General features: G+C 54.1%; 7 protein-coding genes across 7 annotated transcripts; 3 read left to right on the top strand and 4 right to left on the bottom strand.

Moving 5' to 3' along the window:
- Positions 1–160: 160 nt before the first annotated feature.
- CDEST_10328 (Putative FAD-binding domain, PCMH-type, FAD-binding, type PCMH, subdomain 2) lies at positions 161–2170 on the bottom strand. Its single transcript, XM_062926486.1, has 3 exons — positions 2058–2170; positions 1752–1980; positions 161–1651 (listed from the first exon to the last, which is right to left on the bottom strand). The coding sequence occupies exons 1-3, from the start codon at positions 2145–2147 to the stop codon at positions 480–482; spliced, it is 1491 nt and encodes a 496-aa protein (XP_062782537.1). The 5' UTR covers positions 2148–2170; the 3' UTR covers positions 161–479.
- A 1835-nt stretch (positions 2171–4005) lies between these two features.
- On the top strand, positions 4006–5335 carry CDEST_10327 (uncharacterized protein; the record flags this gene model as incomplete). Its single annotated transcript, XM_062926485.1, has 3 exons — positions 4006–4213; positions 4276–4403; positions 4472–5335. The coding sequence occupies 3 exons, from the start codon at positions 4006–4008 to the stop codon at positions 5333–5335; spliced, it is 1200 nt and encodes a 399-aa protein (XP_062782536.1).
- Positions 5336–6955: 1620 nt separating this feature from the next.
- CDEST_10326 (uncharacterized protein) lies at positions 6956–8638 on the bottom strand (the record flags this gene model as incomplete). The annotated part of the gene is made up of 5 exons (XM_062926484.1): positions 6956–7659; positions 7725–8003; positions 8075–8294; positions 8364–8524; positions 8590–8638. 5 exons carry the CDS (start codon positions 8636–8638, stop codon positions 6956–6958), a joined length of 1413 nt encoding a protein of 470 aa, XP_062782535.1.
- Positions 8639–11289: 2651 nt separating this feature from the next.
- Positions 11290–13786, top strand: CDEST_10325 (Putative amino acid/polyamine transporter I). Its single transcript, XM_062926483.1, has 5 exons — positions 11290–11840; positions 11931–12629; positions 12706–12965; positions 13031–13152; positions 13215–13786. Exons 1-5 carry the CDS (start codon positions 11657–11659, stop codon positions 13564–13566), a joined length of 1617 nt encoding a protein of 538 aa, XP_062782534.1. The 5' UTR covers positions 11290–11656; the 3' UTR covers positions 13567–13786.
- A 110-nt stretch (positions 13787–13896) lies between these two features.
- CDEST_10324 (uncharacterized protein) lies at positions 13897–14363 on the bottom strand. The gene is made up of 2 exons (XM_062926482.1): positions 14112–14363; positions 13897–14057 (listed from the first exon to the last, which is right to left on the bottom strand). Exons 1-2 carry the CDS (start codon positions 14260–14262, stop codon positions 13930–13932), a joined length of 279 nt encoding a protein of 92 aa, XP_062782533.1. The 5' UTR covers positions 14263–14363; the 3' UTR covers positions 13897–13929.
- A 1289-nt stretch (positions 14364–15652) lies between these two features.
- Positions 15653–16922, top strand: CDEST_10323 (uncharacterized protein). Its single transcript, XM_062926481.1, has one exon. The coding sequence runs from the start codon at positions 16095–16097 to the stop codon at positions 16755–16757; it is 663 nt and encodes a 220-aa protein (XP_062782532.1). The 5' UTR covers positions 15653–16094; the 3' UTR covers positions 16758–16922.
- Positions 16923–18765: 1843 nt separating this feature from the next.
- Positions 18766–21580, bottom strand: CDEST_10322 (Putative zn(2)Cys(6) fungal-type DNA-binding domain-containing protein). Its single transcript, XM_062926480.1, has 3 exons — positions 20924–21580; positions 20733–20843; positions 18766–20666 (listed from the first exon to the last, which is right to left on the bottom strand). The coding sequence occupies exons 2-3, from the start codon at positions 20838–20840 to the stop codon at positions 19254–19256; spliced, it is 1521 nt and encodes a 506-aa protein (XP_062782531.1). The 5' UTR covers positions 20841–20843; positions 20924–21580; the 3' UTR covers positions 18766–19253.
- Positions 21581–22867: the final 1287 nt, after the last annotated feature.

Raw genomic sequence — 22867 nt, 5'->3', positions numbered from 1 at the left:
CCTGCTTTGGGTTAGAGGTTCAACTTCAGTTTTGTAAATATGCCTCCGAAACCCAGAACACTGTACCGCAGAGAAGTATACTTTATGCCCGGTGAGACAGGCGTGAGATCGATTCAGTGCCCTAGTTAAAGCTTTTCGTTGTGGGCACTTAAAGACTTGAACCTAGAGATTACACTACTAGAGAGTAGGCTGCGTGTTCCTAGTTAGATGGATGGATATCAAATCTAGAATAGCCCTAAGAGGGACTGACTAAGACTCATGAGAACCCAGATTGCCAACAAACCAAACCCCCGATACAGCCAGGTCATTACATTAATCTAGGGTCCACCTCATAGCAGCCGATGAGAGCGTTTGGGGGCGTTGTTTAACAGCAGACTACCCAATAGCAGCTCACCACTTTCCTTCGCAGGCTGCTGGTTACACATGATACACTCGTGACACCCCCATAAAGGGGGCCAAATCGTCCCGGGATCCAGGGCCTAATCAACGTTGGAGATCTTGAAGCCGCCGGGAACCCTCTTCTGGAAAACCTGCTCGGGGTCGTACTTGGCCGCAACATCTCTGAGGAGCTGGATGTTCTCCGGGCCGTAGGTGCTCAGGGGGTCCTGGGCGCCGTCGGCGTACCCGAGGTACTCCCACTCGACGTCGATGCCCTCGGCGACGTAGTAGTCCTTCAGCTCCCTCCGCATGGCGACGAGCTGCGTCCGGGCCTCCCTCTCGGCCTCGGCGGAGCGGACCATGTGCTGCATCTGGAACAGGATGGCGTCGCCCCCCTCGCGGTCCATGCCCAGCGCGTTGCCGCCCTTGTCGACCGAGTGGCGGAAGAGCAGCGTCGGCATGGCCTGGAAGGTGATGTAGTTGAGGAAGTCGGCGTCCTGGGTCGCCTTCCAGCCCTCGATGAACCGCGCCTGGGCCTCGACGGCGCGCCGGATGAAGCGGGCGTCGTTCTTGCCCGTCAGTGTGATCCAAATCTGGCGGTAGCCCGTGGGCTCCTCGAGCTCGACCGTCATGTTCAGGTGGCTGTCGTGGCGCAGCGTGTCCGCGGTCTTGGGGCCGATGGCCCGGAAGTCGTCGTAGGCCGGCGCCCACTCGGCGTTGGAGGTGTCGTGGAGGGCGGCCGAGACGACGGTGCCCGCGCCGGGCGAGTACGCCCAGAAGGTGACGGCCGAGCCCTTTGTGTACTTGGGGATGTTGTCCACCCACTTGACGTAGGCGGCGATGTGCTGCTCCGTGGTGTTGAGCGGGTAGACGACCTGGCCGCCCCAGAGCTCGACGGTGTCGACGGTCTGCATGTCGACGCGCGTGACGACGCCAAAGTTGCCCGAGCCGCCCTTGAGCGCGCGGTGCAGGTCGGCGTGCGTCTCCCTGTTGGCGTCGACGATGTCGCCGCTGGCCAGGACGACCTGGAAGTTGACGACGTTGTCGCATCCGAGGCCGACCTCGGAGCTGAAGAAGTTGTTGCCGCCGCCGAGGAGGAAGCCGGCGACGCCGACGGTCGAGGTGCGGCCGCCGGGTGCCGTCACGCCGAACGGCTCGAGCGCCGAGTAGACGTCGCGCCAGAGCGCTCCGGCGCCGATGCTGGCGATCTTTGTCTCGGGCGAGTACTCGACCTGCTTGATCAGACCCAGGTCGAGGGTGACGCCCTTATCAACTATAACAGGTTACAGATTCAAGTCAGCAGTGTACATTACATATAGGCCATGTTGGGGAAGGGCTATCAGAGCAGCCATATGCGGCGGTATGTAACTTACTGTTCGAGGCACCCGCCCAGGTCATGTGGCCACCGCCACGGACAGCCCAGTTGCAAGCCGTCTTCTTCAAGGTGACGACAGCCAGGGCAACCTCCTCGGCAGAGGTAGGCTGCACGATGCAGTACGGGCTCAGCTGCGCCGACACGGAGAAGTACGACGTGTCCCGAGTCTCGTAGGCCTCGGTGCTCGGGCGAAGGACCTTGAGACCGGCCGCCTCAAGGGCGTCACACTGTGATTAACAGACTGTTAGCCAACGACGAGTGTCAAAGCTAGGTTCTCACAGGCGAGGGAGGGGGGGCCTCTCACGCAAACGTTGGACATGGCGTTGGTGCAGGCGGCTTTAGATAGAGAGGCGAGAGCAGCTGCCGCGCCGAGGACCACAGCCAGAGACCTCATGATGTACCAGTATTACCGAGGAGTTGCAGGTTGATGAAACAAAACAACATTCCCTGGAAGGGGGCAGGGAGAAAAAAGAAAGAGTGGACGATCCGTTGTATAATGGCTGGTATAGACTAGGGCCATGTAACCGCGGGAGACGTGCCGGTTCTTGACATGGATGACATCCGAAATTGCGACGGTTCCTCCCTTAATTGGCATCTCGTACGTATTTGGCAATGATGGACTAGGAAGTGGTTATGCGAAGTGTGGCTGGGCCAGGGTAACGTGGGGTTACTCCCATCCTTCATGATTCCCCTCAGCCATGTCGGTCAGCGAGTCTCCTTCGTCTAATGGGAGGACTGACACGGAGGGCGGTGTCTCTAGACTTCCGAGAGAACTCTACCATTGTACAGACATCCGACCGCAGAGGAATATCAGTTTGATGATTGTCTTTCGGAACTGGTGGGTTTGCAAGTTCTCGGACTGTTCCCGAGGGCATGGGGGCTCGCCTACTCCTCTACTGCCCGGCTGGTTGGGACTTTCGTGACTACGTTGAGCATTTTCAGCCTCGAGACACTATTCCAACCCAATCTTAAAATTCTCTTCCTCCTTTCTACTAGTCTACAGCTCTCTGGTCTGGCTCAAGGTATGATCAACCACCACTTGGGCTCCAACATGTTCACGCCCTCAATCGTTTGGATAGCTTCGAATCGTCACACCTACTATAGTAGCTTAAGCCCATGCTGGCTTATTGCCTTCATGAATCATGGCCCATGCCTTTCCGTCGTCCCCGTTGCAGTATTAGTCCACTTTGCCAAGTTGATTGTGCTTGAGATGCCGCCCTCTGTTGGATAGATGGAAGGGCTCAAGTCATCCCTGACTCGTAGTCAGAGGACCCATCAGCTCGTTAGAATTTCTCTATCGAGGAATACTCTCCTGCCCCCCCCCCCCAGGGTCCCCGCGAGGCTATGCCGCGTTGGTAAGACGATCGGCATCTACGCCCCCAGAGCTTGATATTTACCGTTCTCGGCACCCGCGGGCCCAACGGCTTCTACCGTTGTCAAACGGGAGGAGCCCACGATCCTCCGGGACAGGATGCAGCCTATTGGCGGATTAGGCGATCATTTCCTCCCCGCTCATGGCCTGCCGGCCCGGGCTCGAATGCCGGGCTTTCTTAAACCATTTGGCAGCGCTTGGGCAACAATGCAAGATTGACGGCAAACGACTCGAGTCATTCCAGTTTGACGTGCAGAATGAGGCTTGTTGGCGGCTCGTCTGAGCAAAGACAGTAAGAGCAGAGCTGTAGAGCACGTCTAAACGGTTGATAGGTGTTATCTTCTTGTAGTAACCAAGGGCTTGAAGCACCGAGGCGAATTAGACCAGTTCTGTTTTTTTGGAGTCCCCCATCTTCCCAAACAGGAGGCCACTCTCCCGACTGCCGACTCGTGAGTTGTTGCATTATTCCCAGGGGAAGTTCTCCCAGGGGCAGAATTGGAGCTGCAAACCCCATCAAACCCGGGCTTCACCGCAGCCAGGACCGTTAAAGCCTCGCTCCTCGTCTACCTACACCACTTTTGCGGTTGAAAAACTTTGCATTGGTAGAGAATGGTACAGTATATCACACCTCCTGCAACGCCCCTCGGCATCGGACAGCATCGACTGGCCGCATGATATAGATCCCCGGCCTCTTGAACTTGCACGAGCTCTGCGGTCCTCTTCTACCAGCAACCGTAGCAATCGTTCATTGCTCTGCCTGTCTTTGGCTGTTCTTGAGCGAGATATCTCTCGGCGCTGCGTCCTTGTCTCTGCGTGGGAGGTCTCCCACAACGCATTCACAGACGGAACCCAACAGCTGCACTCCCTGTAGACTCTCAACATGGCGTTCCCCGTTGTCGACGGCGTCGAGGTGATGATGGCGCCACCAGAGAACTACCACGTCAACTTTACCAACCCGTTCAAAGACACGGCGACCATCAACGCAAGCTACTGGGCCTTTGGCATCGAGTTCGCGGTCGCCCTTCTGTTCCTAGCCCAGCGCGTCTACACGGCGTCCTTCATCCTGCGCAAATGGCGAAGCGATGACTGTCAGTTCTCCCCCGTTGAGAGGAGTTCCCCAACTTCCACCGCGGCTGACCTTGAGAAACAGACATGATTGTGCTTGCATGGGTTCTGACTACGACTGCACAATGTCTCATCCTTCACTGCCTGAACCAAGGCGTGTTGGGAGTTCACATCTGGGAGATGTCGGTTGACGACGCTATATGGGAGACGACAGTAAGATGCCCGCAAATCCATAATATTGAGCAACCATATGCGTATACTGATGTATTACACGCTTACAGCTCATCCATGCCACGACCCTGACAGTCATTCCAGGCACAGTCCTGGCGAAGCTTGTGCTTTGCATCTTCTACTACCGTCTGTCACCCATCACCTGGTACCGATACGCCCTGCTGTTCACATCCTTCATCACCGTCGCCGCCTTCACCGCCGTCTGGTTCGCCGTCCAGTTCGCATGCACCCCGATCGAAGCCGCATGGAACCTCCGACTCTACACCGGCACGAACTGCATCGACCGCCCACCCGTGTACATGCTGCAGGCCATCATGGGTGGCGTCACTGACATCCTGCTCATCGTCCTCCCGCTGCCCATCATCTTGCGTCTCCAGATGTCGTGGAAGCAAAAGGCCGCCCTCGTCGCCTGGTTCTGCACGGGTCTCATCACCTTCGGCGCCGCCGTCGCCCGCCTCGTCATCCTGATTCCGAGCCTCAAGAACGCCGACACGACCTTCATCCTGGCCCAGGGAACCCTCTGGCTCATCGTCGAGGCCAACCTCATCATCATCTGCGGCTCGCTGCCCACCTTCCGCGTCTTCCTCAACCACGTGGCGCCCAAGATCCTCGGAGAGGCGGCCGCCTCCCGCCGCGGGGAGAGCGGCAACAAGACCGGCGGCGCCAGCTCGGGCGGCATGCGGTACGCGCTGCGCACCTTTGGCAGCTCGCAGCCCAAGAGGAGGCACTTTGACACCATTGACGAACTCGAGTTGGGTGACCGGCCCTACGGCTCCGAGGCGAAGTGGAAGGCCGAGGTCAATGCGGAAAGTCTGACGGACGGGCGGGACCGGAGGACGAGCCGCTCGGAAGCCAGTGACGAGGAGGCCATATTCAAGACGGTCCGTACGTCCGTGATCCACGAGGCGCGATGAGGCGCCGAGGGATCCAGAATGAAAGATGGATCTCGGCGATGGCAGCGACGGCATCTTCGACAAAGATGGTAATCTAGCGATGCAAACTGACAGCCTTCTTCAACTTCGAGACGAAGCACTTTACCGGAGCAGTCAAGGGACAATGTTCACCCCGATGAGGGCGGGGAGACCGTCGCGGCACTCTCCCATGCGCTCTATGCCCAAGTTGCTTGGCTGGGCCAGGACGACAACCGCTAGAAAAGCGATTGTGGTGGCGATTCCATCTTGCTGGCTAGATTCAATCTCTACGTGTTGCTACCAGACTGGAGGTCGCCAATAGGGACGTGGGCGATTCTCGGTACAACGAACAGTCTCTTTGTCGCATCAAAGATGTTCAGAAACAAAATGAAAGAGCAGCAGCATTTTTAAACTGCAAGAAATGGAGCAAGTAACGGCTTTCATATTTGGTCAAGGGATTGACTGTTCTTGAAGGCAATGCCTAACTACTGAGATACGTCTATAGTGAATGAGTATACGTTGGCCGACCTCAGAAACAGAAAGTTGCTTGACTTTTCATAATCTTCGGCATGCGCCCATGATTTGGTTGACACAGAGCTCCGAAGAAACCAACCCATATGAATGTAGGTTGGATGAATAGCTAAGGTAGAGAGGGTCAAGGGACGAGTGTCTGAAAACGATGGGAAATAAAACATTCTGCAACTTGAAACAAGCATTTATTGTCAGTAAAGATGGGCGTACTGATCAAAAATCCTCCCTCCTTACCCACCTCACAACTCTCACTCTCACACATCCCTCACAACAACGCAACATACCTAATTGTAACAAAAAACGAGGCCCGGAGCAAAAGAATTGGGTTGTTCCGAAACCGAGAATCGAACTCGGGGCTATGCCTAACCTCTCAAGGAGATGAGAGGGCATCATGTTGGCCACTACACCATATCGGATTTGCTTCATGACCTCTGCGAAGACTTTTTAATACAAAACTGTTGTGGATAGGAGGTGGACCTTCCATTTTGCAGATTTCAGTACAAGCCTATCAGAAGCGGCAGTACATGTGCTCGGTGGGCATGGAGGAGGGTCTTATTCTACACGACATGTGTCGGGCAGCCAGGGCACCCCTGTTCAAAGCTTTTTCCATATCCACCTCTCGCTGAATAAAGCCTCAGCGTCACGAGATGAGCTGTGCCTTCTGATGCCGCTCTTCATGAGGGGGGGTTACGTGTAGTTGAATCAGGCTCAGCTAACCACAAGTATTCAACCCCATCTCGCCTCCGAGCAAGATCCCTTGGCCAACGAGTTTTGAACGAGATCGGCAACTGTCGATGCCAAGGGTCTTCGCCCCATTTCTCTAATGTTGGTTATTAGGCGGCTAGGACCAGTGACATGGCAAATGGAATGCACTTATCCAGAGTTCATATGAGAGGTCACGTTGATCAAGGACGCAACCAAGCCCAAAAATATGATCAAGCACTGCTAAAAACACGCCAAGAGGTCCCATCTCAAGAAGATCAAGATGTAGACGAGACTTGGATTGGTTTGTGGTCTCGAATGCGAGTGATGAGGAATAGGGGACGACATAGATACTCAACGAAGACAAAAGCTTCAACAGTTACCCCTACATCATTTAAGGCAGTCCAGTGACCCTAATTCTTTCAGCAAATCTCCTGTTGTGTTGCTGCTCACTTCAAACACGCCGGCACTATCCTGGACAGGCCTCGACTCGGGCAGCAGCTCCTTGAACATGGACGGGGAGGGATAAGTAGACGGCCTGGTCCTGTCCACCGCGAGCTCGGGCTTCCGGGTGATGGCTTCGACCTCGGCCACAATGCGACTGAGCATGAACCGCACGTCCCGACGCGCCACCTCGAGTCCCGCGAGGCTGGGTTCGTAAGGCCTCGTTGCGCGACTGGAGACTTTTTTGACGGTGACGATGGGCATTTCGTCGGCCGAGTTGGCGGCCTGGTTCTTGTCCTCGCCCTCGGAGTTGTGAGCGTCGCCGCCTTTCTCGCGCATCCGGCGGGCTGCGGGCGACTCGACGAGCTCCTCCGTCCCGGCACCAACATTGAAGGAGAGAACCTGGAGGTTCTTGGCGATGATCTTGAAGTCAATATAGGCCTCCTGGAGGATGGCGATGTAGACCTCGGCCTTCCCGTAGCTCGGGATTAGGGGAATGGCGCTCTGGCCGGCGGCGAGGGCGGAATGGAAGCTCTGCAAGGCCGAATATTTTGTCAGGATTGCCTTTGTTCTCATCGGGGTCCGGGCAACCATGTCTGGGAACTTGAGTGCTGCCGCCCTCATGGTCTCAAAGGTCCAGCCATCTTCGGCTGTGTGACCAGTCCTTGTCAGTATGGTGCCTTCGGTTGCGGTTGGGGCCTTGAGGAGGTCATACGACGCTTGAACTCCTGACCACCGCCTGTCCATGTCACCGATACGATCGTCTCGTTCCCTTCGAGGAGACTCATATCGTCCATTTTGGATTCGCCGTCCACACCCATGGTAAACTTCTCCTTGAAGAAGGCCGCAGCACTGTATTTCCCTCCGTTAAACAAGGTTAAGAAATTTGCGGTCATTAGTGACGAAACCCACCTAGCTTTAATGCTGGACGCCTTTTGCCTGTCTTTGGCCTTGATTGAGATCACAGCCGTGAATTCACCACCCTCTTGAAACCCTATCAGAGAGCATTTCCTTGTTAGCCCAAGGCTGCATAGTAGGCGATTTCAAAGCCATGAGATCGCTCACCAGAGATGAAGCTATCGCCATACACCTCGGCAAAGTGCTCGGCCTTGACGTGGGGGATATAGTCGAACTTGGTGAGAGAATAATCTTCCACCACCTCGTTGACAACTTTGACTGATGTCAAGAAGCTAATATCGCTTTCTTTGACCTTTGAGGTGTTGATGAAGTCTCCTTTTCCCTTTGCATCAAAGATGTCATACTTGATGGAGAATACAGGGTTGATCTAAGTGGAATGTGTTAGAAATAGTATGCCAAAACACCACCACACTCACTACATATGAAGTCAACTTACGTTCATGGCACTGGTTATGTCAGTCACCGTATCAATGACCGAGGTCCTGTACGTGACCTCCTGAGCTTGACACTTGAAAGCTTTCTCTGCATTTGCTTCGTCGATTGGGCCCCGCACGACGGCGTTGCTGATACAGAGCTCTTGCGTGAAGGAGTTGAAGCCTAGAACCGAGTCAAAAACCAACCACTATCACCACTACAAGCACTCAAAGTCAAGCACTGCGTACCAGAGCCCAGCTGCATCGACGGGTTGTAGGGTGCAAGAAGGATCGCCATGATAGAAGATGTAAACGGTAAGACTCAATGGGGCGTAAAAATGAATCGGACGGTCCAGTGTCAGTGCTTGCTGATGCGTTCCCTCTGTGAAAATAACTGGAGGGAAACAATCCCTTTTTCAATGGTCTTGAGGTCTTCACGAAAAAAATGGGTTGGTGTCGTTCCGATCCGATGGTCCTCTTGACGCCAATCACGGCTGGTCGGGTTTTACTAACTAGTCCATATCGAGCATTTCAGGCATGAAAAATCCACGCAGCTGAAAGCTGAAAATCTTCTGTATTGGGACGCACGTCACCCGTCAACTTTGAAGATCGGTGGGACCTGAATTGAAGCCTCTCCTTCGTCTAATCCATACTATACATCAAATACATAGCAGGTTCAGGTACCCTTTGGGTCACTCGACAGAGTCAAGAGCGCGGCAGCACACGCGGAACACTTCTCATGTGCAGCATTTGGGAGATTCCCAGTACTTCTGGTCTATACTATGAAGAACAATACAGAAATTGAATCCCTCTATGTTGAGAAAGCTCGCTGAAGAGCAAGCCTGAGCGGCCACCGGCGTCGATGAAGCCGCAAGCAGACTAAGCAGTGCGTCGCGGAAGCCAGAACTGAATCCGAGGCTTGAGAAAACCGAAGAAGTCTCGAAAGAACTGGAGAACGAGCTGAGAGAGACGATGTGAAGACCTGTTGTTAAAGAGGCGGTGACGACCAGAAGCTCTCGGCGCCCGTGGGGGAGTGGGAAAGAAAATGCACGGTGTGGCTGAGGAAGCCAATCCCTCGCTCCAGGTCCGCCATCACGAGATCTCCGCATTCACAACTCTCGCAGAAAATCAACCCAATCAGAATTCTGACATCGCTCAAGAACTCGTACTCACCTGGGTGATGAATGCTTGTGACAAATCATCCGAAGCGGAAGGTCGGCGGCGTGGGCCGGCATAGTGGGGCCGTGTCATGGTCGCCACAGCCGCCGGGTCGGCCGGTGTTATTGAGCACTGGCATCCGTCTTTTGCCGGCGGGCTGCCGATTCGCGATTTCTACACCGCAATCGCAATGATAGTCCGGGGCACGTACTTGCCTAAAGATGCGAAAATCAAAAGGCAGGGCTGGTGTTTGACAAATTGGCCGCATCCAATCGCCTGCCGCCCCGTGAGAGAGTGATTGTTGTCATTACTACCAACACAATGAACGGGTCAACCCCATCAAGAAGCGGACCAAATGAATACATTGTGCAGAGACAATTGACATTGCTCCAAGCCGATGAGAAACCGTAGTAGAGGACAAAAAACTGACCGGGAGAGTTTGAAATGACAAGGGAAAGCAGAAGCACGGGGATGATGAGCCCCCTTCCCGAGAACGAACAACGATAGTCGCGGTGAGGACGTTGACCATAGCCCCGACAATCGAAACGTATCGTCGTGGGTTCCTCTGGACACAATGGCTCCTCGGCCGGCGGCCCACGACACTAGCTGGCGACTCGTCCCCGAGACGAATACACTTATTTAGAGTTAAATCTCACCCGGGTCAAACGATGCGCAGTAGCGGGTATTCGAGGGCTTGGTGCGTGAAACAGATTCGTCACCACCGCCGTCAGCAAACTCGGGTGAGTCGGTGGGTGGCACGCTTGGGGTCCTACGGCCTCTGTCGCCATCCTACCCCCGCGAGCACGACATTGACGAAAATCCCTTTGGCTTTCCTCTTTCCACCATCAGTCTCCTTGGCGTTGCAACGTGAGGGCAGACGGCCGGTGGACCCAGAGGCCCTCCCCAACCTCTCTCTCTCTCTCCTCTCTCCACAGTTACCTTTGGGGGGGTCGCCCAGGCCTTCGTCCCCCCCGGGATACTCCCATCTGTCCAACAGTCCGACAGTTAACTGGACTGAAAGCGAAGCTCCAACATGGAAAGAGGAACGCCAAGATGCTTGAGAAATGGGCCGCCTTCTGCAGAGCCTTTTCCCAACCCAACGACCTTCCGCAACTGGAAGGCATTTAACACGGGCTCTGGGCTTACCCCCGTTTGCCCTTCCACCCCTCGCCGCCCGCCGAGCCAGCCTAGGCCGCTGACGCCCTCTTGGCGGCGACGCTCGTCTCACTTAGCCGAGCCATTCATCGAGAACTCAGCGTCGTCGGCGCGGTCATCGGCGAGGCTCACTGGACGCCGTCGCCCTCGCGAGCTTGCCGGCATCAATGACGATTCGGCTTCAAAAGGCAGCTCAGCTGCTCTTCTTGCGCCCCCGAGTTGCCCAGGTGGCGCCCATCGTCGCCCCGTCGTAGCCTCGTGTCGCGTCCTGTCAGCCGCCGCGCCGCCGCCGTCGATGGGTGTGGGTGTGAGTGTGGTTGACTCCTCCCCCCATGTCGAATGCACGATTCCTTCTGGAAAACGTTTTTTTCTTTTTAAGATTTGGACCGACCGCCAGGTGGAGTTGGACGGGTGTGGATAGCAGGCAGGCCCATGAGGCTATTTTGTGGTGTTTTCTCCACTGGATCTGGGGCTCGTCGAAAGGGCTCATCCAACAGCATCTGTCGCCTCTCTCTCTCACACATACACTCCCCCCCCCCCCTGGATCTCTCGATCTTCCCTACCTACCGCGTTTGCACATGTCTTCCTAATCAGTCCATGTATGTTCCCATCCTCGTGGTACCACGCAGCGAGTCGGTTCGCGGCTCGAACCTTGCGCGAGGTTGCATCCTAATGACGTGCGGGGCCAGCTAAGCAGAAGGACTGCCCTTGCATCTGGGATGATCACCCCGTTCACCGTTGGTCTCGCTTTTGTTGATCCTGGGTTCGCATGTAAATACGAACAGAGTAACCCGTACAGGTCTCCTTGTCTGCATGGCACGCACATATGTATATATATAGAGTAGGGCTCCTGATAACACCCACCTCTCGGAAAGCCTAATCGTCTTCGTCGATCGGCCTCCGTCTTAGCTCCAAAGCTTGCCCCGACTCTTCTCACCGTTGAGGCTCTTATTGGCAGTGCTTCTTCCTAAAAGCGGCCTTTGTGTCGTTCATTAACCAAGCCATGAGTTCCCCGCTCAAACACGACCATCATGTTGGGGAGGACAGGCATGTCGCGCGGGACGACATCTCGACGGAGGAGGTCGGCGTCGTCAAGCAGCAGGAGACATACGCCTATGACGAGTCGCGCAAGATTGGTGTCACGGGCGCCGTCTTCCTGATTCTCAACAAGATGATCGGTACCGGAAGTGAGTAGACCTCAACAAGTGCCCTCCCCTCACCCCTTCGTCTTGTGAGAGTTCTGCTTTGGACACACACTCACTGTCTTGGTGTACCAGTCTTCTCCACGCCCTCCGGCATCTTCCAGTCCACCGGCTCCGTGGGCGTCGCGCTCATGCTGTGGGTCATCGGCGGCATCCTCACCTTCTGCGGTCTCAGCGTCTTCCTCGAGTTCGGCCTCGCGATCCCCCGGTCCGGCGGCGAGAAGAACTACCTCGAGCGCGCCTACAAGCACCCCAAGTACCTCGCCACCTGCGTCCTGGCCGCGCAGATGATCCTCCTCGGCTTCTCGTCCGGCAACTCGCTCGCCTTCGGCCGCTACGTCCTCTTCGCGTCCGGCTCCACCTCCCCGGACGGCTGGGCCGCCCGCGGCATCGGCATCGCCGGCGCCACCTTCGCCGTCGGCATCCACGCCGTCACCCCCAAGTGGGGCATCCGCCTGTTCAACGTGCTCGGCGTCTTCAAGGTCATCGTCCTGCTCTTCATCGTCTTCTCCGGCTTCGCCGCCCTCGCCGGTCGCCGTCTCGTCCCGGACCCCCACAACTTCGACAACGCGTTCCGCATCGAGGAGGGCGAGGGGTACGGCAACGGCGGCGTCTACGGCTACGCCACCGCCCTGCTCCGCATCATCTACAGTTACAAGGGGTGGGAGAATGCCAACTACGTCGTCGGCGAGCTCAAGAACCCGCGCAAGACGTTGGCCGTTGCTGCTCCTATCGCTATTGGCGGCGTCACCATTCTCTACGTTCTCGCCAACGGTAAGCAGGCTTACATACTTACAACCCTCCTACTCCCCTCCCCTTCCCATGATGTTGGAATCTAACAATGTGCCAGTCGCCTACTTCGCCGCCATCCCCAAGACCGAGCTCGCCACCTCCGAGGTCATCGTCGCCGGCGTCTTCTTCCGCAACGTCTTCGGCAACAGTGCCGGCGCCAGAGCCCTGCCGGCCTTCGTCGCCATCAGCAACTTGGGCAACGTGCTCGCCGTCAGTTTCGCCCACGCTCGTCTGAATCAGGAGCTGGCCAAGGAGGGTCTGCTGCCCTTCAGCCGATTCTGGGCCTCCAACAAGCCTTTCAACGCCCCTGCGGCTTCGGTATGCTTCTCCCGGGGTTGTCGAGGCGCCGCGTGCAAACTCTCGTGCTAACTATGCATCTTCAGCTTTTCCTTCACTGGATTGTGACCGTCATCGTCCTGGTTGGACCGCCGCCCGGCCCGGCTTACAACTTCATCACTGATCTCTACGTGTACCCCGGTGCCTGGATCAACGCTTTCGTCGGAATGTATGTCTTGATCACTGTCGGAAACTTGGCTCAGAGACAGTAGCTAACCATTTTTGTGACAGCGGTCTTCTCTATCTCCAATGGAACAAGAAGGAGAACTGGACCTCGCCTTGGCACACTTACTTCCCCATCACGGTCCTCTACGTTCTTGTCAACGTCTTCCTGGCCCTCGTCCCTTTTATCCCTCCCACCGGCTCTTGGACTGCCGACGGCTACCCGTACTACGTCTTCCCCATCGTTGGTGTCGGTGTGCTTATCTTGGGCGGCATCTACTGGACATTCTGGACAAAGATCTTCCCTGCCATCGGCGGGTACAAGATCGTGGCCGAGAGAACGTACGATGAGCAGGGCAACGAGGTTATCCGGTACCGCAAGATCAACACCAAGCACGGTCACTCGGGACCCATCGACTGAAGAGAGGGTTGTTCGACATTTCCAGCAGTGTTGTCAGCAACCTGTCGCATCAACAATATGTGTCGTCACGCGAGGTTAACAAACAAGAGTTGTTTCGCAAACATATACCCGTCAAGCATTGGTAGCAAAGTATACTATAATATTTTGTAATCCTCACTTTACATTTTATATTCTTGCTCAATGTCACGACATTGAGAAATCTTTCGATATAATCAAATTCATGTGTCATAATATTGCTATAAATTTAGCATGGTCGGTGATGCGAAGTAAATGCATGCGCATATATCCAAGAACACAATATAACATGATGAATTCAAATGAGTTAACAGCATTAAATACTAGCCACACGTTTCCACCTTAAATTCACTCCAAGCGACTGTCCTCAAGACCCTCCGTATCACCTGGCTCCCGGTACTCGCCGGCCGGTTGTGCGCCGCGGGTACGCTCCTTCACGATATTGCTCTTGTCAATGGCCTCCTTGTCATCACGTTCTAATGTGGAGTTAGCATGTGCGTTGATGATGGATAATAAAGGAGAAAACTCACCAAGTTGAGCATCAGAGTCCGCAGTCTCGGGATCAGTGGGATCCTCCACTTTGGTCTCGTCACTGACGACGTCGATAGGTTGGCGATCACCCTGGCGGGAGACGTACTCGTTGTCGCTGACCTCGCCGGTGGGAGCTCCGTTGGAAGACATGACGAAACTGGGTTGTATAATTTCAAGATGATGGAGAGAGTAGGTAAAGTCGTAGCAATAGGAGTAATTCGATGAGTTTGGAGGCTTCGAGAAGGCTGAAACTAATGATGGTAGTGAGGGTAAAGATTCTATGCTTCTGAGTGGGAGATACAGCAGACTTCATATAGAGATCTCATCCCTCATTTTGAGCCTTGACGTTTGACTGCATTCGAGGTGAAAAAACACCATGCTCGACATCGAAATCGTGATATCATTGCCGCCATCGCACATTGTCTATGACGCTGTCATTTACGCGAAAAGCAAACGCGCATCGGGCGCGCAAACAAAGTCGTTGGTGCAGGAACCGTGCAGTCGGTGTTGATCGACCCTCCACGCGAAACCCCCGATGCCGCTAACAAACGCCATGTTCCAGCAGTCAAAGAGGCAGATCGCCGACCGGCGCAGCCAGCCGCTCTACTAGAAGCACCGGCGGATATTGAATAGGGGGAGAAAACAGGGGGGGAGGAGGGGGACCTCTCCGTTCAGCCTCGATTATGGATCTCAAGTCCAACGATCGTCCCTGATCAATCGTCTGAAACCCGATTGGACAATGGCTCACAGTCATGATGGCTTCTGAGATGTGGGAGGGGAGTACCCAGCCTCTGGGATTTTCGGTCAAGAGCCCGTGTGTGTAGCCCACTCTGCCCCCGCCTTGTGCCCCCCGTTCTGAGGAGTGAGCAATCCCTGCCTCTGGAAATGCTACTCGGTTCTCAGGCTGATGTACAAGTATGGGAACAGTTGGGAACAGTCGACTAAGTTAGACCTCAAAACTGTTCAGTAGGTTAATCTCTTCAGTCATGCAAAAGTGTTGCACCGAAGAAGTCGAAGGAGATACTGGAACTCCAAGAAATTCCAGCCTTGACAAGTGAAACTACTGTTGTGGTCCGCAACGAAGTACAGTAAGCCTCCAGCCAGTCCTTCACCGAGAAGCCAAAAGCACAGCAAGGTGAAGCATAACCTCACCGAGATAGACTTCTCCCGCGCACGTCCGGTCTGACATCATGCCATGTTTCGCCCAGCAATGAGGGGAAGATCCGTAAGTAGACGAGGTAGCGTACCTAATGGAAAAACGAAACGGGGGCCATGACCCGCATCATGTTGACGTCTGTCTGCCGTCGCCCCAGCACGCCTCAGCTTCGACCCCAAAGTGGCAATGATCCCTGTCCCGTCTCAAGACTCTTACATCACCCACCCACCGGGGAACGCAAGCTCACAGGCCGGAACTCTGGAGAAAGCCTTGAAAGCAAGATTCAGCCCTCCGCCGAGTCGGATCCCCATTTGCCAGCATAAGCAAGAAATGCCCAGCAAAGTTCTTGGGGAGGAGGGGGGCACGGGGTTGGTTACCAGTGGGTTTTCACACACAGAAGAATGCACTCGAAAACACGCACTTTCATAATGGAGTTGCTCCCCCTGACAATACTGCGTTCTCCTGTGCTATGGGCTTCTTCCGTACAACAACTAGCTTGGTTATCTCTTCTACAAGAATACTAATTAATCCCACGTTCCACAATCAACTTTTCGCCTGCCGCTACTCTAGCTCACTCGGTTGATATTAGCCTCCCCTCCTGTCATATATCCAATCGCTCTCATCGGGCCCTGAGCGCAATCATATTACAAGACGATCAAGGCGTCACCGACTGCAGCTAGACGACGTAGAGTCCAGAGCGAACGCCTCGTCGACGAACTAATAGCCCCTCCTCGTTCCAGCCTTTCCGCTTCCGGAACAGGGTCGATCACCCTTTTCCCACGTGGCAAAGAACGATCCATTGGAATATTACTCCGACCAACCCACGATGCCGTCACGGCACGATCGCCACGACAAGGATCGCGTCGTGTACGACGACGAGGATCCCTACTACGACCGGCCGAGGGCGTCACGTCGCGTCTCCCGCAGCGCCCACGAATACGACGCCGGGGGAGCAGGGCAACACCGCCGCAGCCGACGATACTCCCCGAGCCCCGTCCGTCCTAGCCGAACCCGCTCCGAAGACCACCGGGCCAGCCGTCCCTCCGCCCGTCGATACGACAGCTACTACTCAGACTATTCGGACAGCGAAGACGACAGGCACCGCCGACGAGGTCACGGAAACAGCAGCAGCAGCCGGCGGAGGGACAGCAAGGCGTCCGGGTCGTCGAGGGGCCCACAGCGCCGCGACTCGGTTAAGGCGCACATACTCCAGGCGGCCGCCAGCGCCGCCGTGGTCGCCGGCGCTACGGAGGCTTGGAGGATGAGGAACGAGAAGACGTCGTGGTCGAGGAAGGGCACGCGGATGGCGACGGCCGCGGCGGGCGCGGCGGCATTCGCGGCATTCAACAATAACAACAACGGTAATAACAACAACCACCACAACAGCCACGGAGGCAAGGACTCGGGTGGGAGCCGACGAGATGCCCTGCAGGCCACGCTTGGGGGCTTGCTGGTCAACCGTCTGGCCAACGGAGGCGGTCGGAAGTGAACACGAGCGACGGGGGGGAAGATGGACGCAGCGATGACCACACATACGAAATGATCTACCGGCCGCTATTACACAAGGGCCACGGGGTTTAATGACCTGATAGACATGTCTAGATGACGATAATGGGATACCAGGTGTTCTGGCATATACTGAACTCTATTACTCTACTAAATGGTGCCGACGCGAGGAGAGGAACAGCTTCTTCGATCTTGGATTGGACTGGACTGAGCGTGGCCGGGGCTACCTGGGCCAGTTGCAAAGCAAAGCCTTGATCAAAGCCGGACATGACTCAAATCCCTACTAGTTACCACAGAAGCTATGCCATTCTAGCGACGACATTCAATGGCGTCGTAGGATATAGTAGCCGTTCAGGGTGGTACTAGAAAGATGTCCCGAAGATTCTCAAAGTCTAAAGACTGACAGAGATCCAACCAGTTGGCCGGACGTATGTCGGGTGTGAAAATGATGTACTTGCTAAAAGTGTATTCTGCGTTTTCCAGCCCACACTTGACGAGGCATTCCCGGATTTACTGGACTACGGCCGGTCAGATATTCCAACTCTTTTACGGTCACATCACATGCCCAAGGAAGCTATTCGACCATGTCAATCCACACCAACGGAAGAAGGGTGAACCTACTCAACCCCATCTGCCAGGTAGGTCTGCCAGCACCGGGATCTCACCTGAAGGCCGGCATTGGCCTTGGTCTAAAGTGTGCGTTCCCCCTTGTGAGATATAGAATTCGGGGTCGCGTCCGAGAAAGAGCGAAAACTCTCCGCGCGAGGTTACCAATAAAAACAATGCCCCGTGTGGCCATCGTTGAGGTTGCATAGCTATTGCCACGCATCGCAAAACCGCAGCAGAACGGCGTAATGTGAGCAATGTGCTTTGATGGCCAGCTGGACAATGGCAATACACCTTGCGCACGGGACAGAACAGCTGCTTGGCCGCTCCTGTTACGTGCCAAAGAAACCCCTGATCTGCACATGTTTTGGGGCGCGAGCGGCTCGTAGCTTGATCAAGTTGCCGAGCCTGGATTCCAACTCTGCGGGCGATATTCTGTTCTCAAGGTTATGGGGTTGAGAAGATTTCGCCCAACTTGACAGGTTGACGCCTTCAGTTAGAGCAACGCCGGACCTAGGAACACAAACTGTCTTTCTCATGCTGGCCGACACCGATCGTCAGCTGTGCTGCCGGGGCGAGATGTGAGACATTGTTTAACCTTTTGCTCGTTGCTCCTTGATTTTCCTGCACCCGCAACTACCCAGCTGTCCTAGGGACTGTGTAGAGCTCCGACAAGTTGATGGGTCACTAACTCAGGGCTTCAACGTGCCTCGACTCTCTACACCCGTATTCGGCAGCGGACTCCAGATAACGTCCGCAGGCCAGACCCGTCCCAGGGCAACTCCTTGGGCTGGCTTGTTTTGTTTGTCATCTGGGCTGCAGGGCATTTGCATGCCCCAATGGAAGCCCTGCGCGCGGAGTCGATTCCGAGGGCCAATCAACCCTCCCGATCCAAAGGGGTTGCGTCCACGACCATTATTTCGCCAGCTGCTGCAAAGGTAGCAGAAACCTTTGACTCACCTCGGACGACTGTCTGATTGGGGGATGCGGAACGGAGTGGCAGGCGACTGGATATCAGCGAAGGGTTGTTTGAGTGTCTGGGAAACTCTGTCACCGTGGCGACATAGACTCCAAGCAGAAAGGTGTTTTTTTTTTTACTTTCCCAGAAACCGTAATAGAAAGGCAGACCCCGACTTAATTGGAAACAATTTCTATCAGTTCCGGGTTCTCCGTGTGATCGTCAGAGGCCGGCCAGACTATCAATACGGGGGTATTGTGCGAGCAGTGAGATCGTGAGTTACGTGTCAACGCAGAACTGAGATCTTCTTTCAGGGTCACTACTGAGCGAGCCTGAGGAGTTTGATTATGTTTTGTACAAGTCTCGAGGCGTCACTGCGCACACACGCACATAAAGTTGATTGTAAATAAGAAAGGAATGCGGAAACGATGATTTTGTTGTTTGTCATGATCATTAATAACAGGGCTACTGCACCACACCAAGAAGACATATCTTGAAATGTGAAAAGAAGAAGGGAAACAGCAGGAGCAACCTCCCCCCAAAAAGAAAACCTGCCATAATATAATATCCATACGCGTTATTACGGCGTAACTTTCAAGACCTCATCGCTTGTCCCATTCGGTGGGTGAATTGCCAGTGTTGAACGCCTCGTTTGGAAAGATCGCCAAAGGCCACGCACCCCGCGAGCCGTGATATCCCTCCCGCGCCCCGTTGTCCTGACTCAAGAACCCATGTTACTCATGTTCCCTCGTCTGAGAAGTTTTCAATAGTCGTATACGCCGCCCACCTAATTAAATGGACATATTCCAGAATGATATTGTCCAAGCAATGGACACAAACACACACACACATATACATGGTGTGTTCATCCACGTCCCGCCGGCTACGTTGACACCCCCCCTTCTTTCAACCTGTTTACTCCTTTCGCTTTCTATCCGCCGCGGCGCCTTTGTTGAGGACGTAGTCGGTCGCGTGGCAGCGCAGCCAGCTGTTGATGGCCGGGTGGTTGCACTGGGCGTGCGCTATGAGCGCGTTCTTGGCGTCCATGACCTGGCTCGCGATCTCGGCGAACTCCCGGTGGAGCATGCGGTTGCGGTCCTCGGCGACGCGCATCGCCGCCTCGAGCTCGGCGCTCTGCTGCTTCTGCTTCTGCCAGTTGCGCGCCGAGGCTCGTCTGTGGCGCTCGCGGTCGTGCGGCGGCGTCTGCCCTTCCGGGAACTGGACCTGGGCCTTCTTCTCGTCGGCTGGGGCACTTTCGACAGTCTTGCAGTCGGTTCTGGCGCTGGCGACGGCGGCGGTGACCGGGATGGCCGAGGAGGCGGGTTTGTTGTTGGCCTGGGTGTCGTATTTCCGTCTCTTTGGGGGCGGCGGCGGCGGCGGCGGCGTCGGGTACCGGCTTTCACCGACGCTGGCGACGCTTGAGCCCTGGCTGCTGTGCGTCTGCTCGCGTGAAGAGGCAGGAGATGCCAAGAGCGAGTGGTTCTTCGGGGACGAGGGCGTCAACGGTTGCAAAAAGCTAGCTTGACCCGGGCTCGGGATCTGAGGCACCACGAAGGGAGGAAATGGCCAGCCGCCATGGTCTGTGACTGGAGGAACGCCGTCGTCGGTAGTTGGTAATGTAGGGGTGGGAATGCCTGATTGCCATGGGTATAGATTCATGACGTTGCCGTCGGCGGCGGTGGTCGTGTATGGTTGATCGGTGTAACTGGTATTTGGGTTGAATATCCAAGCGCTGCAGTCCATGAATCCACCGTACGGCATCATGGCTGTGTTGCTGCTGTTATTGTCCATGGCACCATACTCATTCATGTGGTCCGGGAGGACCATGTTGTTGGGCATGAAGACGTTGAAATGCGGCGACGATCCCCCATCTGAACCACCATCGCCCATCGACTCGGCCGGAACGGCATGTTGGCTGATGGCGCTTCGAACGTGACTGGCTTCCGACCCATGCGAGTAGGAGTAATCCAGGATTGGCGGGGAACAGAGGGGTGTCTGATTCGGAGTCCAAGATGCTTCCTCCGCCTTGACGGACCGAGGTTGATTCTGGGCGTCGGGTGTTTGAGTGGGAGTCGGGGATGCTAGGTCGTGATTGTCGAGGCTCTCGTATATCGTCTCGAACGTCTCGCCACCACACAACCGACGAAGGACTTCCTGCGACTGGCCTGGTTCCGTGAGCGCGCCGAGTATGGTATCCCGTCGGTGCTGGGCATCCTTCATCCTCTCAAGCTCGGCTTGCAGACTACGTTTGGTCTGGTGCGGTCGAGCGAGGTACTCGCACTGCTCGTTGCGGAACCTGCATCGTGAGCATGGTTTTCCTCCATCACACTTGACAGAATGATTGTTAGCCCAGTGCTCCTCGACGAGTTCCATCATGTCTGGAGACCGCCGTACCTTTGCCTTTTTTACTCGACACGCTTCGCACGCCTCCCGCGTGCAGACCCTCGATTTTCGAGGAAGCGTGGTCTTTGGCAACGGTGCCAATGACACTTTGCTCGTCATGGTCTATAAGACAGTCAGTCAAAACTCTCTCGCAAAGGGCTTGCTTCCATGCCTGCACTTATGGACCTGCTAGCAGTACTTACGTCGTTCGACAGGGGATGGATAGGGGGGACCTGACAGAATTATGTGGCGTCGTCTTGACCACTTGTAGGATGAGATGAGCCTTGGCGTAGTGTTGATTTCCTAGCGGCTCGAGTTTTCTGCCCAATGACCGTTATTTATAGCTTTGAAAGATAGGGCCTTTCCAGTCGGTTGGCGATGCTGGTCAACCTCGGGTTTTATGGCGTGGCTAATGGCAGGTAGAGTCCAATCGAGCACCGGCAAGCTGAAACCCTGCAGACATGGGATGCTGTCTGGCCTTCGGTATTCGGGTGTATGTTGATAGTGCAAGACACTTTAGATCTTTCTGGGGGATTCCCAAAGGGCCGCGATGGCCTGATAACGTCAAGCACCCACATTTGGCCCCCCCCACATTTGGCCCCCCCAAAAATGCCTCACTACCACCACCAGCCTCCTGTTTTCTCCAACTTTATTACATTACAACATTTACAGTTCTTAACTGAATGGCTTTATCTTTTCTATATACCCTTTTCTAGTCCTTATGGGCTAATATACTGAGTATAAGGTTAACTAGGCCTTAGATGCTGTTGCTAATAGCCAGTCTATCCACAAGGCATCCTCTAAATAGGGGATCCTAAGATTAATACTTTGTTATTAACTTTAAGGCACCTAAGCAAGGGCAGCTGCATTTTCTGACCTTTAGAGGCTTTCCCCTAATTAGGAGGCTAAGCTGGCTGAATAGGTGCAAATCCAGCATGCCCTTAGGCTTGCTTTAACCTATTAGCAGGTGAAGGTATTTGCAGAAAGGATCCTTTATACTATAGGGGATATAGATCCTCTAGGAAAGCAATAGATCTAAGGCTTTAAAAGAAGAAACCTATTAATTAAGGTCTAGAGAAGTTGCCCTATAGACTCTAGACGTATTAATAAAGCATCTACTAAGGTTATTAGGGACTAGTTTAAACTCCTTGCTATACTAGAGATTAAGGGTATTAAACTAGCTAATAGATATAACATAGATAAGACTAGTATCTTTAAGGGCTAGGGATCTAATAGGCTAGTGCTAGGGATAGCTAAGACAAAGTCTGTTTGCAAGAAACAGCCTAGATTAAGGGTATAGGTGTCTATTATTAAGTGCATCTCTGCTATAGGCTATGCCCTAAATCCCTTTATTATATATAAGGGTAAGATAGTCTAGCAGCAGTAGTTTCCTCTAGATCTTAGCCCTTATAAAGGATAGCAGTTTACTGCAACAGAAAATAGATAAACTACAGATAATACTGCAGTTAAATAGCTGCAGAAGGTCTTTATTTCTTAGACTATCCCTTAGACTGCCTCCTAGGGTAAGGAGGCTAGACTGCTAGTTATTAATAGCTATAGGAGTTACACAACAACAGAATTTATGTAGATATGTTATATTAATAACGTCTATCTCTTATTCCTACTACTACATACCTCTTATGTCCTTTAGCTACTTAACTAGTTAGTCTTTAGTTCTATAAAGGCAGCTTATAGGAAGGAGCTTAAATACCTTAGTTAGTAGAATAATTCTACTATTGTAGGTAAGAGGAACTTTATAGGCTGTTATTAGAAGGCTTATCTAGTAGGCTTAATAATAGATAATATTAAAAGTAGTTAGAAATATACTAGCCTATAGCCTATCTCTATAGCTAAGCCCCTTATAAGCCCTTTAATGCTCTTATTAACACTAGGGCTATTAGATTAGGCCTGCAAAGGGTAGTCTGGAAGTAAAGAAGCTAAAGGATGGGCATCTGCGTTATCTGCAGTAGTATAGTTAACGCTAAGGAAGATAAAGGATCTAGCTAGCTAACTAAAGCTATTTACAGAGCTAGATAATAATGCCTCTACTTAACGCCTTCTGTTTATAAAGGTAAAAAAAGGCTTTAGTAAGTAGGTATATAAGCTAGCTACTGCCTAGCATAAGCTAGAGCTTCTGCAGGCAAAGG

The sequence above is a fragment of the Colletotrichum destructivum genome, chromosome 6, assembly GCF_034447905.1.
Source record: "Colletotrichum destructivum chromosome 6, complete sequence".
Taxonomy (NCBI): Eukaryota; Fungi; Ascomycota; class Sordariomycetes; order Glomerellales; family Glomerellaceae; genus Colletotrichum; species Colletotrichum destructivum.
This window is presented reverse-complemented; position numbering and strand designations above follow the sequence as displayed.